Source organism: Globicephala melas, chromosome 12 (genome assembly GCF_963455315.2).
Source record: "Globicephala melas chromosome 12, mGloMel1.2, whole genome shotgun sequence".
Taxonomy (NCBI): domain Eukaryota; kingdom Metazoa; phylum Chordata; class Mammalia; order Artiodactyla; family Delphinidae; genus Globicephala; species Globicephala melas.
Genome location: NC_083325.1, coordinates 87,939,386 through 87,956,029, shown reverse-complemented (window position 1 = coordinate 87,956,029; position 16,644 = coordinate 87,939,386). Strand labels below are relative to the sequence as shown.

The 16,644-nt window shown below is 50.1% G+C and overlaps 1 protein-coding gene across 1 annotated transcript in view; it reads left to right on the top strand.

Annotated features, from left to right (window-relative positions):
• TRAPPC12 (trafficking protein particle complex subunit 12) overlaps positions 1-16,644 on the top strand; it is a 64,474-nt gene that overhangs the window by 27,925 nt on the left and 19,905 nt on the right. The window contains exons 5-6 of the mRNA XM_030844518.2: positions 144-282; positions 12,307-12,419. Coding sequence (XP_030700378.1) covers positions 144-282; positions 12,307-12,419 — 252 coding nt within the window. The remainder of the gene's footprint in view (positions 1-143; positions 283-12,306; positions 12,420-16,644) is intronic.

The window sequence follows — 16,644 nt, the reverse complement described above, 5'->3', positions numbered from 1 at the left end:
AACGTGCCAAGAAAGAAAGTTAGTTTAGCTCTTGTTTCAATGTATTTGAAATCGAGCTCTAATATCAAATTAAAAGGGAATAGGAGTCTCTGACCCTGCGACACACAGATAACCAATTATTTCAATTATGTTTTGGTTTTTAGCTTTGGTTTGTGAGGCTGGCACTGCTGGTGAAGCTGGGCCTTTTCCAGAATGCCGAGATGGAGTTTGAGCCCTTCGGAAACCTGGATCAGCCAGATCTCTATTACGAGTACTACCCTCACGTGTACCCTGGGCGTAGGGGTAAGGCTGGGGTGAACGTCAGTGCTTCTGCATGTGCTGTGCTTTGCCTGCACTTATATCCAGTCCTGGTCATCAGACAAGCGGCCCGCAGTGGGCCTTGACCTACAGGGTGACCTCACTCTGGCTCCTGAACACACTGAGCTGGACAGACCCACTGACGCATCCGTCTGCCCGTTCTCGGGCACCTGATGTGCCGTGGCACTAAGATCTGGTATGAGGATTAGGTGGTGACATGCAGACTGTGCTCCAGAGTAAAAAATAATCCTGTATCGTGACCTAGTGCAAACGTACACACAGAAATGAAACACAGACAGACAGTCATGCAGCAATACTGTGCCAATGATTCTGTGCCATTTCCTCCTAATTTCCATTCTGATTTATTTAATTTATTTAAAAGTCTGGTTGCAGCCCACCAATGGGTCAGGACCATCATTTGGAGACACTGGGCTGCAGCATGGGGTAATTGTCGGAAGGTGGCCAGAAATAAGACTTGGGGAAGGGAGAGGGCCGGTTACAAAGAGCCTTCTGGAGTAGCCTTGAGGCAGAATGAACATCTCCTGGTGGAGAACCTTGTAAATATGTTTGAAACCCATCGAATGTTTGTATTAAATGTAAAACAATTTGGAAGGAGCTCTGAGAGGCAGCATGAGCAGGGGTACTGAAAGCCCGGGCTCTGGAGCCGCACTCCCTGTTACATCCGGGCCCCTCCTCTTACTCCTGTGTGACCTTGGGCCAGTGGTTCGGCATCTCTGCCCTGGTGTCCTTATCGGTACAACAGGGGTGGCAATCGTGCTTCTTCCTGGAGAGTCATGAAGAGTGAATGAGGTCGTATGTGTAAGTTGCTTAGAAGTGGCCGCACGTAGTAATCACTGCACTGGCTGTTTTTCTCATCTGTTCTTGATTCACGAGTGACACACCGTAGCTCGCTGCCATCTTTTGTAAGATTGGCTGGTCATCGTCTGTTGGAGGCAGCAGTGGAGCAACAAAGAAAGGTCCTGTTTGCCAGGAAATGCAGAGCCTGATTGGGGAAGAAAATATAAAAACAGAACAAGAGACTACAAAGGCCCAATTAATAATAAAGATGGTAATTTTTGTAGAAGTTTCAAAAAATCAAAAATCAACATCTTCCTTAACTTGGTAGGTAAATGATGAACTAAGAAGACTAGAAGTGGAAACACGTTTCTCAACTTCTTTTTGTGTTGTTTTTCCTTAAATCTCAGATCCTGTTTCTTTGGGGGACACAGGGAAGGTTGGGGGGTTAGGCTTTCTTAGTCCTCAGTGCTTCATCCTTCATCATCTTCACTTTTCACGTCATGGGAGTTGGTCTGTATTGCCCTGAGTTTTCCTAGGCTTGAAGGAGGATTTTCAGCATGAGGTACTATTAGACTTTTAGCCTCACTAGTGTAAAAATTCTTTTTCTTCTTTTTGACTAAAGGAACTCACCCCTTGTAGAAAAGGGGGGAAAAAGGTAGGTTTTAAAACCTACCACAGGGCAGAAATCAGACTGGTTGTCTCAATGAGGTTGGCTCGACTGAGTGGAAGTGAACTAGCCGTGCTATACTGCTCGGAGTCAGGAAGCGGGTGGCAGGGCTCCCGCCCCAAATTTGTGAAACTTCTTACCAGCCAGTGGCCTGTCGGGTCCAGCTAGTCTCCGGAGGACCATGCGAGAAGGGCCCAAAGCCAGGAGCCCTGGTGAGCAAGCGTTCAGGGTGTGGCCCCAACAGCAGTGGCGGCTCCACAGGTTAGAAGTGGGTGGGAGGCCCCCCGGCCTTGCTCTCCCACCCACGCTTCCTGCTCTGGGGCCCCGTGGTGTCTGCACAGGGCAGGCAGACACGTCCGCCTCCTCTCTCGGAAGGTCACCCTCCCACACTTGTGCCAGGAAGCCCCCAGCACTGGGGAGCAGGGCTGTATCCGTCCTCTCACTCCGTAAGGTTCATCCGTGTGCCTGGCGTTGTAGGGGCGTCCACGTCCTCCCGTGCTCGTCTGGAGAGGCCCAGCATCCCCTGGTTGTCCGGGAGCTACTCCCCCAGTGTGGGAGGTCCTGCGTCCCTTTCTCACTGACACTTCCTAGCCATTTGTGGTCCATCCCTTCCGCAGAAGGCGATGAGCGGGCTTCTACCCCAAATGAGGATGTGTCTCTGTTGCCACTTCTTAATAGTAGAAAGGTGTTCGATGGAAAGGTTAAAGGCATGTTACGTGGGGAAGTGTGGGGATATTTCTGTTCAATAAATTCTACCTGGCAGCCTTGATAATCAAGAGACGGCTGTTCCCATGCTTCTGGTTAGGAGCAGCTATGTTTCCCTTCAGCATAGGAAAAAAATGTTTCTTCCCACCGTGGCTGACTGTGGCCTGGCGGCTCCCGTACCGGCCTGCCCACGGCCTCCCCCGCACCCCCGGGCCTGGTCACGCTCACGGCAGAGCGCGGGACCCTCCGATGGGTCCGGGGATTGGCAGCTGGTGCCAACAGGTGTTTTGTCTGCTGCTGACAAAAGCTCAGAACTCTGAGCGCGCAGGCCATCGCCCAGTGGCTCTGTCCTGTGGCCACTGCGGCCCTGCTGGTTCTCCTCACGGACAGAGGTTCACGGAGGCGACGCCGAGTTTCCTGTAAAATGAGGAATCAGGTCCTCGGGTCCAAGTGTAGGACTCTGTCATCCTTCCCCTCAACTCTTAGAACATCTCGTCCTGAGGATGTGCACACTGAATGCAGGCTTCTGATTCTGCCTGGAATTACATTGCACTGGGATGGGGATAAAGAGCAGCTGGTGGCCCTGCGTCACTAAGCAGCTCAGGTAGATTATAGAATAGACAGAAATCCTACGTATATTTGAGCTAAGCGTGTGAACATTCATCCATGATGACACGCTGAATGTTTACTCATTTTTCTTCTCATTTTGTGGTGTAACAAGCCTAAATGTGAGATTTTGATTCATTCATTTCATTTTAGCTTCCAGTATATAAGCAAAGCAGGTCATTAAAATGTGGTTTTAAAAGGAAGCTATAATGATATAAACAAATAAATAACATTTATGAATGAGTTTTAATATATTTTATTTAAATATTGGGCATAATTTTTACCCATTCAGAATATTCATAACAAGTCATAATGAGTCATAAGTAAAAATCATGAAATTTTCTTTTTTAATTTTCATCTAAGAAAGGAAGAGTATTGTGGTCTTATAAATCCTCTAACATTTCTAGCAGTTTTTTGTTTTTTGCGGTACACGGGTCTCTCACTGCTGTGGCCTCTCCCGTTGCGAAGCACAGGCTTCGGACGCGCAGGCTCAGCGGCCGTGGCTCACGGGCCCAGCCGCTCCGCGGCATGTGGGATCCTCCCGGACCGGGGCACGAACCCGTGTCCGCTGCATTGGCAGGCGGACTCCCAACCACTGCACCACCAGGGAAGCCCTCTAGCAGTTTTCATGGAGTTACTTTCAGGGAGTGTGTGTTTTCACACACTCAGGCCGCCTTTTAATCAGTTGTTTGGAATTCTCACTCTTGTTCGCAAGAAAGAATGACGGCAGTGGTTGTTGAACAGGCCACCGGAGGCTGGAGAAGCCCCCCTTCCTTGAACTCTCCTTGCTCGTCCCTCACCTGTGTCCTCCCTCTTCGTGCTCTCCGTCGGTTGCTGCTCCCCTCTTTGCTGTATATGCAGCCCTGTAATTCCAGGCCCGAGAGGCTGGGCCAGAAGCTGCTCGCATCAAGCATCTCAGACTGCCCACAGCGTGGTGAGCAGAGCTCATTCTCAGGTGTGGGGTTTAGAAGCCCTGGCGGGGGGCTGTGAACAGACAGCCGCGTCTCCTCCTTGACGTGTGGTCCCCACACCCCAGCAGGACACACCCAGATGTGATACGCTAGGGTGACACCCGGCCACCGAGCTTCTCCACCTGTAACTGTCACACAGCTCGGGAAACCCAGAGCTTCAGCGCCGGTCGTGCCAGTAGAAGATATCAAGACAGTGGCCTGAGCCCGGAGCCTCAGCGGCCCCGTGAGAACCCGTCCCCTCTGCCGGGCAAGGCTGTCTTTCCTGTCGGCGTCCCGCTGCTTGAGGGATGGCAGGCCCCTGTCTAGAGCTCTGACTGTGCTTCCCGCAGGGTCCTCACACACAGTTTTGTGGAGCCAGATGTCACCGGGCTGCTGGAATGGTTCCCGCAGGTGGGGATGCTTGATTGTTCTGTCACGCACGTCCTGGGTACTCTTACCCACCCAGTTCTGTCCTTTTTGAGAAGTCCTATGTGGGGATGCCTCCTGGTTGAATCCACTCTTAACTCAACAAAAATTAAATTTTTTTAAACGTCAAAAAAGTTTTATTAAGCACTCAGGTAGTTAACAAATATTAACGTGTTTTTCATATTTACTTCAGACTTTTTTTGTCATAAGCTCAAGTATTATTGATTCAGCCTTTAAAGCTCCCCATTTCCATCCCCTCCTAAAGCAGCTTAGCGTGAATTTGTGTTTCCATGTCATGTTTTGACATTTCCACTGCATACACACACATACACACACACACAATACAGAGAGAACCGCAGGCTTTTGAAATGTACATGAGGAGCGTATCTTTCTTCATTTTGCCTCTTTTTCCCACGTAGCATTATTTGTATCCATAAGGTGAGCAGGTAGGATCTTTCCAGTTCCAGACCCTAATGAACGATGCATTGCGGTGCGTGTTTCTTTTTGGCCACGTGTTCCTGCATTTCTCTATAAAGTAAAAGTGTCAGTGCCAGGCTGTGTGGTGGTCGTATTTCCAATCTTACAAGAAATGGTCAAATTACTTTCCAAAGTAGTTATACTAATTTAGATTCCCAAAACCAGTGTATTCAAGTTTTTGTTTCCCCACCTGTGAATAAGTCTTATCAATAAGACTTCTATCTGGTGGGTCTGAAATTCTACCTCTCGTTACATCTTCTAGGGTTAAATGGCTTTTGTGTATTACTGGCTGTTGCAGTTTCCTCTGAGGGGACCCACTCCTTCATAATCTTTGCCCACATTTCCATTGGGTTATTTTTTGTTATTGATTTGTTGTAGTTCTTTACATATTTTAGGTATTTAATCCTTTATTTGTTATGAATCTTGCAAATATCTTCTCCCATTCTGGGAAATATCGTTTCTAACCCTAAAAAATACCAACATAACCTTTTTGTCAGCTTAGCAAGGGTCCCCCACGCTCCCTGCCCACATCGTCTTTGGCCCTGAAGACGGACACCCCTGTACCACCCTACACAGCCCGTGGAGCATCCACCCCTCCCTGGAAACCTGCTCCCACCTCAGCTCCCGGGGAGAAAACAAGAGTGTCACGGATGCCAGCCTTTTCCCAAATAAGTGTTTTGGGTTTTGTTTGTCTTTAATGTTGACAAGTTCAGGATTACTGTTCCTGTTAAGGCTTTAAAGTACCTTTTCAAAACCCTTCACATTGTTTCTCTTTTGAGAGCCATTCTTCATATGTTTATAATAGGCTTCTCCCTTTAATTTGCTTTTACTCAAATTATTTTTGCTATTGTAATTGTTACACTAACAGATTGCTTCTCCTATTGGGTTTGGATTCTTGAGAACTGTTTAGAGGGATTGTATCCATGGATAATATTACGAGATCATTTACTGTGTTTTTTTATGAACGTCTTGCTCTGGTCTGGTGCCTTTGTTACAATTGATAACCAGTGCTGATACATTATTATTAACATTACATTTGGGTTCACTCTTTAAGTTATGCATATTCATTGAAATTTTATCTTCAAAACAGATGAAATGTCCATTCCTGATGTCGTTAACATACCCATTCCTGATGGAGTTCTTTTCAGCCTCTTGTAGGACACTAAGGTTTCCCATCCCAGCACCATCTTTTCTGTCTTTTGTTGGAATTCTGTCTCCTGTTCGAAAGAAAGCATAATGTTGGAAGTGAGCTTCGGGCTGTCAGAGTGCACCTCTGCGTAGGACAGTTCACTCCAGCTTTCTGTGCACCTGGAGGAAAACTGTGAAGCCACAGATCCCTCTGTTAGAAATGAGAAACATTTTGATTGTTGTTTCAGAAGGGCAGACGGCAGTGCCTCTTCTGATACTAAATTCAAATCTGTGTGTTTCGTTTAAGCTAATAGAGCTACAATGATTTCACGTGAAGTCTTATTTCAGAACTTAATCCTTATGAATTGCCGAGTCAGACCGAAGCTGATGAGACATGCACTCTGACTGACCCTCTGGCTCCCATCAGCTCCCTCCCCGCCTGGGTCAGCAAAGGTGAACTGTCACTGGGTCCTCCGTCCTTTTCTGCCCTCCCTCCAGAATCATGCAACTCACGTTTCTAGTTCTCAGACTAAATTCAGAAACTTTTTATCAACACATAACCATACATGGTGGTTCAGAATTGTTCAGCACATTTCAGATGTCTTACTTTGTTTTCCATGAGAAAATTAACTCATGTCTCAGAGTTAACATCTGCTGCTTAGGTTAGATTTCCAGTTTACTTTCCTCTGTGCCAGAACTCCTCCGAGTTTATCACTTAAGCCTATGTTCCTCGGTCTGAGAAGGCTGGTTAGCAAATCCTACAGCTCTTCACGTTGCTCACTCTCCTAGTGAACTCTGGCACGTCCAGTGTTTACTGGAACAGATGGTTAAGAGAGACGAAAATGTGCAATTCGGGGCGCCACCTCTATCGTCAGGACACCCAAGCGAAGCCTCCTGTAACCCGTCTCACGTGAGAAACGTGGGAGACACGTGCGTTCCCAGCGCCACCTGCATCAGACTCAGCGTTTCAGGGTCGTGCAGAGGCAGTATGGACCATCCTGAATTCCCCTTCCTGCCTCAGGGCTCTGGGGCAGCACCGAATTACCCCTTTACTAGTAAGTCGTCTAGGACTCACTCAGGCTGGTGTTCTGTTTTCAGATGCAGCCTTGAAGTTGGAAGTGTCTCGTTGAGGGTTGTTTCGTGGCAGGTGAGGGACTCTGTGCTCTCTGCCAGGCACGGGTGTCCCCCGACCTGTGTCCTCATGGAGAGCAGAGGAAGCAGGGGCTCCACTCCTCGCGTGCCGCCGGGTCGCAGGGGTCGGGGAAGGACGGGGCTGGGTGCCGGGCCCAGGGAAGCAAGTGCAGAGCAGCAGTCGGGCACCGGGTCCTGCTTGCCTTGACAGCGAGAGGAACTGCCAGGCCCCAAGGGGGAGAGCTGAGCCTGCCGACCGTGGGCAGAGGGTCCACGGAGTCTGCGCTCTGCTGGGCGTCCACCAGGCACCATCGCGTCAGCACGCTCGGGCCTCCCAGCAGCCTGGCCATGTCCCAGTCCCCTGTCCGGCTGGGCGGGTGGCCAGGAAAGTGGAGAGAGGATGCCACCCACCGAGCACACAGGCGAGTGGGTGGCGGGAGGGCCAGACCGTCTCCACGCCAGGGAAGTCCCGTGCCTGTGTGCCCCGCTGGAGTCAAGCTGACATTCCTCCTTTTGCTTTTTCTTTCAAGTTCGCTGCCCAGCACGGGGCCTGTGTGATTTCTGGTGCATCCCGCTCTGATTCTGTGGCTGCCGAGTGGGTCTGCAGTACTGCAGGGGACTCGATAACATGAATTGTGTAGGAGTGTTTTCATTTAATGTTTTCTAAATGATTAATGAGAGCACTTCTACCGTATTTATACCGGCCTAGATTTTGGCAGGCCATGACTATATGTGGGAACTTTCCAGAAAAACAGAGCCACTGGGAAATACGTTTCCTTCCAGATTCTGACTTGCCCTCTTTTTCAAGGCGTGCTCTCCATGCAGGGGAGACAGGCTTCTGGCTGCTGTGGAGCTGCTGCGTATTTCATGTTGCTGGATTCTTCTGGCATGAAGGGCTTCACCGATTCCCAGTGACTCTTCACACAGAGCAAGGCTGGGTTTGCTAGACTGAGAGAATCAGTTTAAAGGTACTTTTATTTGCATTTCTTTAAAACAAACAAACAAACAAAAGCAGGAAAGGCCTGAGTTACGTTGAAACAGTTTCTGTTGTGTTTTACTGGCGAGGTTGTGGGGTTTGCTTGGGAACAGTGGTCACATCCCCTTCGTGACCAGCGTACGTCCAGCGCCTGTGCCTGCATTGGCACCTGAAACCCACTGAGTGACTGGCTGTTAACCTGTTCAAGCTGGGATTAATAGACAGCGTTTCTGCAGCTGCTTTTCTTGTTGTGGCTGTATGAACAGTATATTTTTCTAGAGAGGGGCATTCCTCTTTCTGATGTGTCATGAGGCTGTGTGTGTGCTTCCCTCTCGATTTCTGCTCTATGAGATTTTTAAGCAGTATGAGACCTTCCCAGTGGTACCAAGAGAGAAGAGGGGGAAACTGCTTCCCACTTTAGCCCTGGCTTTCTCCCGGACACTCCCAGGAAAGCCACGGGCAAGGGTGACGTGGTTAAGGAGGATCGGTGCTGGCTCTTCTCTTCCTGCTCTCGGCCGTCTGGATAGAGTCCCAACTCCAGATGCGAGTCACAGGGAGGCACGTGGAGTGTCACCTATCGCCGGCGTCTGCCTGCGTCCACCTCCCAGAGCTGCGGGGAGTCCAGTCCAGCACAGACAGGCTCTGGTGGAAAGCTCGACAGTTTGGGACAGGGATGTCTGTTACTCCATAGAAGACGGTGCCTGGAGAGAAGACGGTGTGAGGGCCCAGAGAAGACAGAACTGCAGGCACGTTCTTCTGGTCTTCCAAAGGGTCTTTGTTCTGTCTGCGTTAGTTAGGACTTCCAGCAGCATGTTCAGTAGGAGTGGTAAAAAGGGGAGGGGCATCTCGGCACGATTCAGGACCTTAGGGGGAGGCACCTGGCTTCTCACCGTAGGTGTTTATAGATGTTTTTATCTGTAGGTGTTTATAGATGTTTTTATCTGTAGGTGTTTATAGATGTTTTTAGCTGTAGGTGTTTATAGATGTTTTTAGCTGTAGGTGTTTATAGATGTTCTTTATCAAATTGAGGACGTTTCCCTCTATTCATAGTTTGCTGAGAGTTTTAGTCATGAATGGGTGGTATATTTTGTCAAATGCTTCTTCTGCTTCTCTTGATTTATTGTGTGATTTTTCTTGTTTAGCTTGTTTGATGTGATGGGTTACCTTAATTCATTTTTGAATGTTGAACCAACCTTGCATACCTGGAATAAATCCCAGTTGGTCATGGTGGATAATTTCTTTTATACACTGTTAGTTTTGATTTGCTAATTTTTTGTTGGATTTGATCTAGTTGGAGTTGACTTGCTAATTTTGTGGAGGATTTTTGTATCTATGTTCATTAGCTATGTTCATCTATAGTTTTCCTTTCTTATAATACTGATTTTTTCCTGATTTTTCTATAATGCTGGCCTCATAGAATAAATGAGGGAGCATCCCCTCCACTTCTGTTTTCTGGAAGAGGCTGTAGAGAATTGGTACCACTTCCTCCTTAAATGTTGTATAGAATTCACCAGTGAAACCATCTGGGCCTGGGCCTGGTGCCTTCTAGTTTTGGAAGGTTACTATTTATCGATTTCATTTCTTAAGTAGATATTGGCCTATTTAGATTATCTATTTCTCCTTGTATGAGTTTTAGTAAGTAGGTTGTGTCTTTCAAGGAATTGGTCCATTTCATCTAGGTTATAAAATTTGTTGACATAGATTTGTTCATAATATTCCTTTATTTTCCTTTTAATGTCCACGTGATCAGTAGTGATGACCCCTTTTTCATTTCTGATATTAGTAATTCATGTCTTCTCTCTTCTTTCTTGGTTAGCCTGGCTAGAGTTTTATAAATTTTATTGATTTTTGTCAAAGAACTAGATTTGGATTTTGATGATTTTCTCTCTTGATTTCCTGTTTCCAATGTCATTGCTTTCTGCTCTAACTTTTTTTTCTTTTCTTCTGCTTTTATATTGCTTGTTTTTATCTCGTATCCTACAGTAGAAGCTTAGATGATTAATTTTAGGTCTTTTAAATATATGCATTTAACACTGTAAAATTCCCTCTTAGCACTGCTTTTGCTGCATCCCACGAATTTTGATAAATAGTATTTTCATTTTCATTTAGTTTGAAATATTTTCATATGTTCTTTTAAATGCAAAAACTTCCCCAGGTCCATGGGCAGTTTCCAGGGCAAAGAGCAAGTAACTCCCGACCACCTTGTCATATATTCAGCTCATTTATAAATTGGGCTTGGGAACTTCACAGACGTTTTGTTTCTGCAATTATCTTATAAAGCTTAAAGTGTTGTAGAGATTCTCTCCCTGCAGGTAAATCCTAAACCACGTGGGAACGACTACTGCCTGTTCTCTGATGTACAGGGATGACAGACACAACTTATGTGTGACTTACCATGTTAGCGCGATCCCATTTTAGTGATGCCAACGGTCAAGAAATGGTTTCTAGGAAGCTGAAATGACTGATACCAGGATGTCAACTCAGTCATCCGTCTTCTTCAGACGTGGCAATTATTTAGTATCATCAAAAAAAAATTCTAACATTTAAATTGAATAATTGTCATCTTTCTTTTCTCTAGGCTCACAATCACAATAGAAACGATTTTCCATAGTATTCCTTAGTTTTGTTTGTCCTCTTGACCTTTCTTCTTCCTATCCTTACTGAAGACCATAGAGCATCATACAGTTTTTCAAGCTAAGAAGCACAAACATGAAGCCACCTCAGTGTGGCACATGGTAGGCCCTCGCTGATGGTTGCTGGATGGACGATGGACAGACTGAGGCACAGAGAGGCTGAGCAGCTTGCAGCTGTCACACAGCTTGCTTCTAACCATCTTTAAAGTGTAGTCCAGGGGCTTCCCTGGTGGCGCAGTGGTTAAGAATCCACCTGCCAATGCAGGGGACACGGGTTCAATCCCTGGTCCGGGAAGATCCCACATGCCACGGAGCAACTAAGCCCCTGCGCCACAACTACTGAGCCTGTGCTCTAGAGCCCGCGAGCCCTAGAGCTCACACGCCGCAACTTCTGAGCCCTGTGTGCTGCACCTACTGAAGCCCGCATGCCTAGAGCCCGTGCTCCGCAACAAGCCACCACGATGAGAAGCCCACACATCGCAACGAAGAGTAGCCCCTACTCACCACAGCTAGAGAAAGTGCACGCGCAGCAACGAGGACCCAACGCAGCCAAAAAATAAAATAATAATAAAGTGTAGTCCAGATCTAAGTATTGAGAGGCCCCTTCTGAATCTGTGAGGTTGCCCTGTGCTGGCTTTGTCACATCCTTTAAGTCGTTCATAGTCAGCACAGGCTGTTTGATTATTTGACGGCATTTATATACTTACATACTTACTAAATTACGATATATACTGATACAGATACACATCCAAGTCATGTCAGAGGGGAACGCGACACTAACAGAAAGATTCCCTCACCCTGAGAGAACACAGCCACGTTCAGACACTGTGCAAAAGCTCATTTCAACTGCAGTCCTTTTCGGATCACTGCTCTCATGCCCCCAGCACGCTGATGGAGGTGGCACTGCCCAGAACTCCCTCCCTCCGGGGCAGCCCTGGGCAGTGGAGTCTGCAAGGCCAGCTGCCATGCCTTCCTTCCGCTGGGACAGCTCTGAGTAGAACTTTCACTCCAGAGCCCCCCCCCCACACACACACACACACGTCCCGGAGTCAGGCTGACGCTCCGTCCTCGGGACCTGGGCCCGAGGCGCACCCGCTCTCATTTCCCTCCCAGATAACCCGACCTATGCAACCCTCTACAGGAGTTCGACATCCCAAAGGAGTACAGAGAATCCATGAGTGTTCTGGTTTTTTTTACTGGAGCAGGCAGTGGTCTCTACCATTCTACTCATTTTGTGATAATTTCTACATGATTGTGGCGTAACTCTGGAAAAGCAGTGACAGCCAGCTTTCTCCTTTGGTCATTGTCTAGAACATACAGCTGTAGAGAGAAAACCAAGACACGTTTTATAATTGGCATCATCGCATACTTTACCAAGACATAAGGGATTCCGTCATCCCTTCTGCTAGAACATCTGCAGATTCCCTGCTGCATGGGTGTTCACTCTGAGAGGGTGCTTAGTTGTGCTCAGTTACAGCAAACAGACTCACTCTGCTTTGACTTTGGTTCTAGGCTCCATGGTCCCCTTTTCGATGCGGATCCTACACGCGGAGCTTCAGCAGTACCTGGGGAACCCCCAGGAGTCGCTGGACCGGCTGCACAGGGTGAAGGCCGTCTGCAGCAAGGTAACTGTCGCACCAAGTTGGGCCGCTGACCCCTCCCCTCCTGATGGAGGGCTCACCCAGACTTTCCCGCCCTCACGAGAAGCACATCACGCCACCCTGTACCCTTCCCACCACTGTGCTTCCCCCTCCTGAAAGGCAGGCTGACCCGGTTCCTTGTGACCGTGCAATTCACTGTTCTTGCTGAATTATTCTGGGGGGGCGGTGGGTGGTTTTCGGCAAAGCTTGAAGCCTGAAATCTTTCTTCCCGGTATTATTAGTAAATGAAAAGCAGGAGCGTCCCCTCTTGTGTAGAAATCACACACGTGGACACGTGCCGGGCTGCCCGACCACTCACGCATCCTGCAAAAGGCTACGTGCACCTGCTTCATGTCAAACGGAGCATCAGAGCAGCATTTAAAGAGATAATGGTTTAAAATGTTCCAGAATCAAAGCAAATTATAGTGTATCATGACAAGTGTCACTCGTAATACTGACTCCAAAGGCAGACAAGGTTCCGAAGTGCTTCCTGAGTTATTCTGGGTTGTAAAGTAACAATTACGTGGAAGGCATCAAGTTGTATCAACAGAAGATGAGATTTACTGCACTGAGTGATGGGAAGGAGAGATGTGGGGTTCAGAGTCTCCCCATCTCCAGGCAGCGGGCAGCCGCGCCCCCGAGAGCCTCCGTCTTCAGACTGGAAGTGAGCCTGCCTTTCCTACCCTCCTGGCAGCCTTGCTGTGTAGCTTAGCTGCAGCGTCGTCTGTGGAAGGGCTTCCATAGCTGTAACAGCAAGCAGTTAGGAGCGGCAGCATGTGACAGGTTTTTAAACGAGGTTATTTGTACTTGTCGAGTTCCTGCTTCAGTCCCCAGCTGCTCTATGGTGGACGTTCCTGGAGCTCCTGGGGGGTCCTCTGTGTTCCCGGCAGGGAAGTGGCAGGGCTTCCGCCCTCGCAGAGTGGATGCCACAGCAGGCCACCTGACACTCTTAAGCTTTGCAGCGGTTTTTGGCTTTTATAGCTTAAAAGATAAAAAGAAAAACTTTGCTCTCTTATAATTTGATCCGTTGATGGGGGAAATTGTGTCATCAGTATTTTTTAGAGTCTAACACTCCTTTCCTTGACTCTTAAAACATGGTTAAAATAGTTATTTCCAGAAATAGGAAAACAAAACTTGTAATTGGTACTGAATCAGTGATGTTCTAAATCACACACAGATGATTGTTTTTATTGCTTTTCACTCACCTCCATGTCACATGGGACGTGCATATGAATTCTAAGGCTTTAACCCTAAGGCTGTCTCCCAAGGCCTGCCCGGCGGGCTCCACGCTCTCCATGCGTCTCCGGGTGCCCGCCTGCCACGCCTGCTGCCACGTGGTGCTGCCCTTGACGCCACGGGCTCGGAGGTCGGACACGGGGGTGGCGGTGATGGCGGCGGTGGCCACGGGTCTGTGCTCAGTGCTCCCGCCTACACGATGGGTGCTGTGCTCCGTGCTTTATGCTGAAGCTCCGGAAGTGCTCACGACGGCTGTACAAGGCGGCGCCATGCCTGATGTACAGACAAGGAGCCTCCGAGGGTTAAGTACAGCTGAGGTCCGGCCGCGAGGGGCCTGAACGAGAGCAGGTCGCCGGCTGTGACCCGGCCGCCGCAGCCCTTTTCCCCGCACGTGCAGCGTGTGCCCAGAAGCCTTGGAATGCGGCTTCGGCCTCGTGCGTCACCCTCCGGTGCCAGAGAGCGCCAGCCGCGCTTCCTCTGCCAAGAGCTGCTCTCAGTGGGTCAGGGGGCGCTGGGCTCCTCGCTGGGGGCGGGGGGGCGAGTCCAGCAAGGAAGGAGATGAGTCAGCCTGTGAAATAGTCTCTCCCAGGGTGATGCTCGCACCCGGCCCCCCGCCTCAGCTTCCCCTCCCCAGCCTGCTCGCCGGGCCTGGCCTCCTGCCCGCCCCAGACCCAGGGGGCCCAGGCTCAGCCAGCGCCCACCAGGCCTCCCAGACGCAACTGCCAGCTGGGGTGCAGCTGCGGCATCGAGCAGGGCCCACCCGGGCCGCCCTGGGGTCGTCACGGGGGCTGGGGCGGACAGGAGGCCGCGCCGGGGCTACCCTCTGGAGCCGCCGACCGGCCAGCGCCTTGACGGCGATCGAGGGCTTCACTCCACGCAGGCAGCGAAACCAGGGCGTCATTTCCGGAAGGAAAGCAGCGGCGTGGTCCACACCCCCGAAGCGCTCTGTGCCCGTCGGTTTCGTTGCGCGTGTGGCGTCTCTCGTTGCTCTGGAGGTCAGGGGTGGGCGTGGAAGCCGCGCCTGGGAAGGGGGTAAAGAAGAGAGCACGAAGGTTTCCGTCCTTAGTGAGAAAGCCGGCCGAGGCCCCGCTCGGTGCTTGGGAAGTGCACACGCTTGTCGCGGGTGCAGGTGTGTGTGCAGATGTGCTCGGAGCCCGCTGTTGGTCGCTGCCTCTCTAGCACACGTCAGGTGTTCACAGGTTCAGCCCCAGCGCGGGTTTCCCAAGTGAAAGGGGACGACCCGGGGTGGCAGCTAGAGTGAGATGAGGGCGGGCCCGGGGCAGCCAGGGTGGGTGAGAAGCAGACACCTGCCACCCGGTGGCCCTCGGCCCGGGCAGCCAGTGTCCCCCCCTGCAAAGGGACACACTGGGATAGAGGTCTCCCACTGCTTCCAGTCTGTGCCGCCCCGACCAGAGCAGCAGGGCACAGAGCCGGATGTCCCAGGGCACCGGGCTGGGGTGTGGGGACACGACACGGGCTCCAGATGGGTGTCTCGTCTCCACAGCCGTCACGTGGGAAGTGTTTAGGATGTGCCATCCGCTGTCCAAGCCAGTCTGCAGAATTACAATTACAGGACGGCCTCTGTGAAGGAAGTAATATTCCCTGAAGGAGGAACTCTCCAGCGCGCTAGAGGTGTGGGTGATGGGCTAATGGTCACTTTTATCCTCTGTCCAGGTCTTAACAATGCACGTGTTAGTTTTATAAGTAGAATATTTTTCTATTGAAAAAAAATTAAATGAGGACAACGGGACAAAGGGAAGATAAAATTCAGACAGCAGTACGGTCGGTAACGTACAAGGTTTATGCCACACACAGGTTGGCGCTGAGGGTCCAGGTAAGCAGAGCAGAGAGGGACATAACACCAGTTATGGAATCCCCGGCATCGTTTGCTCAGAAGAAGCTGAGCTTTTCCTTATACAGAAGATTCACTGGAGAATGGTTAGAGCCTGTGTATTCAACCTGATGAGAGCACTGTCTCGATTTTTTAGGTGCGGCCCAGTTTTAGCAGAACATTACTCATGACCTTTACAAAACGGTCCAGGGTTTTCTCTGCTGTCTTTGAAATAGAAGGTGACAAGTAAGAACCACGTGGTGAAGTAGTAAATGTTTGGTTCAGATGTAGTGGTATTGATGAAGAACAAAATATACCTCGATTTAAAATAAGCATGCCCCGTGGCTTAGGAGAGCCATCCCTGTCACGCCACAGCAGCGGTACCTCTGCTCACCATCCCTGCCCCTCGGCTTCTCTGCGGGCCACTGCACCTCTGGGTCCCGTCGGCAAAGAGCCAGGGAACACGTTTCTAAGCCCGTTTGCATGCGTCATGATGCCAGATCAGCGTGGCGTTTGGGTCGCCGCTGATGGGGACGTGCCGCGTGGGTTTAAGTTCAGTGCTGCCCTGCCCTACAATTCGATTTCTGCAGCCTCTGCCCGCCCCACCTTAGCCCGGCTCGGGGCACCAGGTAAGGAAGTGCCCCTTCAGAGACCCTCACTGCCGAAGGAGCCCCTCGGGAAGGGACGTCGGTTTGCTCTGTTCTTGGTTGGACACCCTAATGAGGCAGAGGTGAGAGGGGCGTTTCTAGGAAGGGTTCATATCTTTACTAAAAAGGAATTCCAACAGATGGACCTGCTCGGTTATACTGTTTTACTTGTAAACGAAGTTAAGAACGGAAGAGAGAACAGACATTGTCCGCCCTCCCCCTGCCAGCCGCTCTGGGAAGCACCCAGCTGGGCGGGCCATCCGGCGTGACCACGCCCGCCGCTGCCCCGCTTCACCAGACGCCCATGGTCCCCACGCCCCTCTGTCCTGCCCGCTCCAGCAGAGAAAACATTGACGGTGGCTTCATCAGATAAGATGGGAGTGGCTGGCAAGTGAGGGCAGGTGGTGGAGAAGGGGAGGTGATGGCTCCTAATCCCTGGGCCCGGGTGTGCTCAGAGGGCCCAGAAGGAGGAGGTGACAGGAGCGTCCCTGTCGGC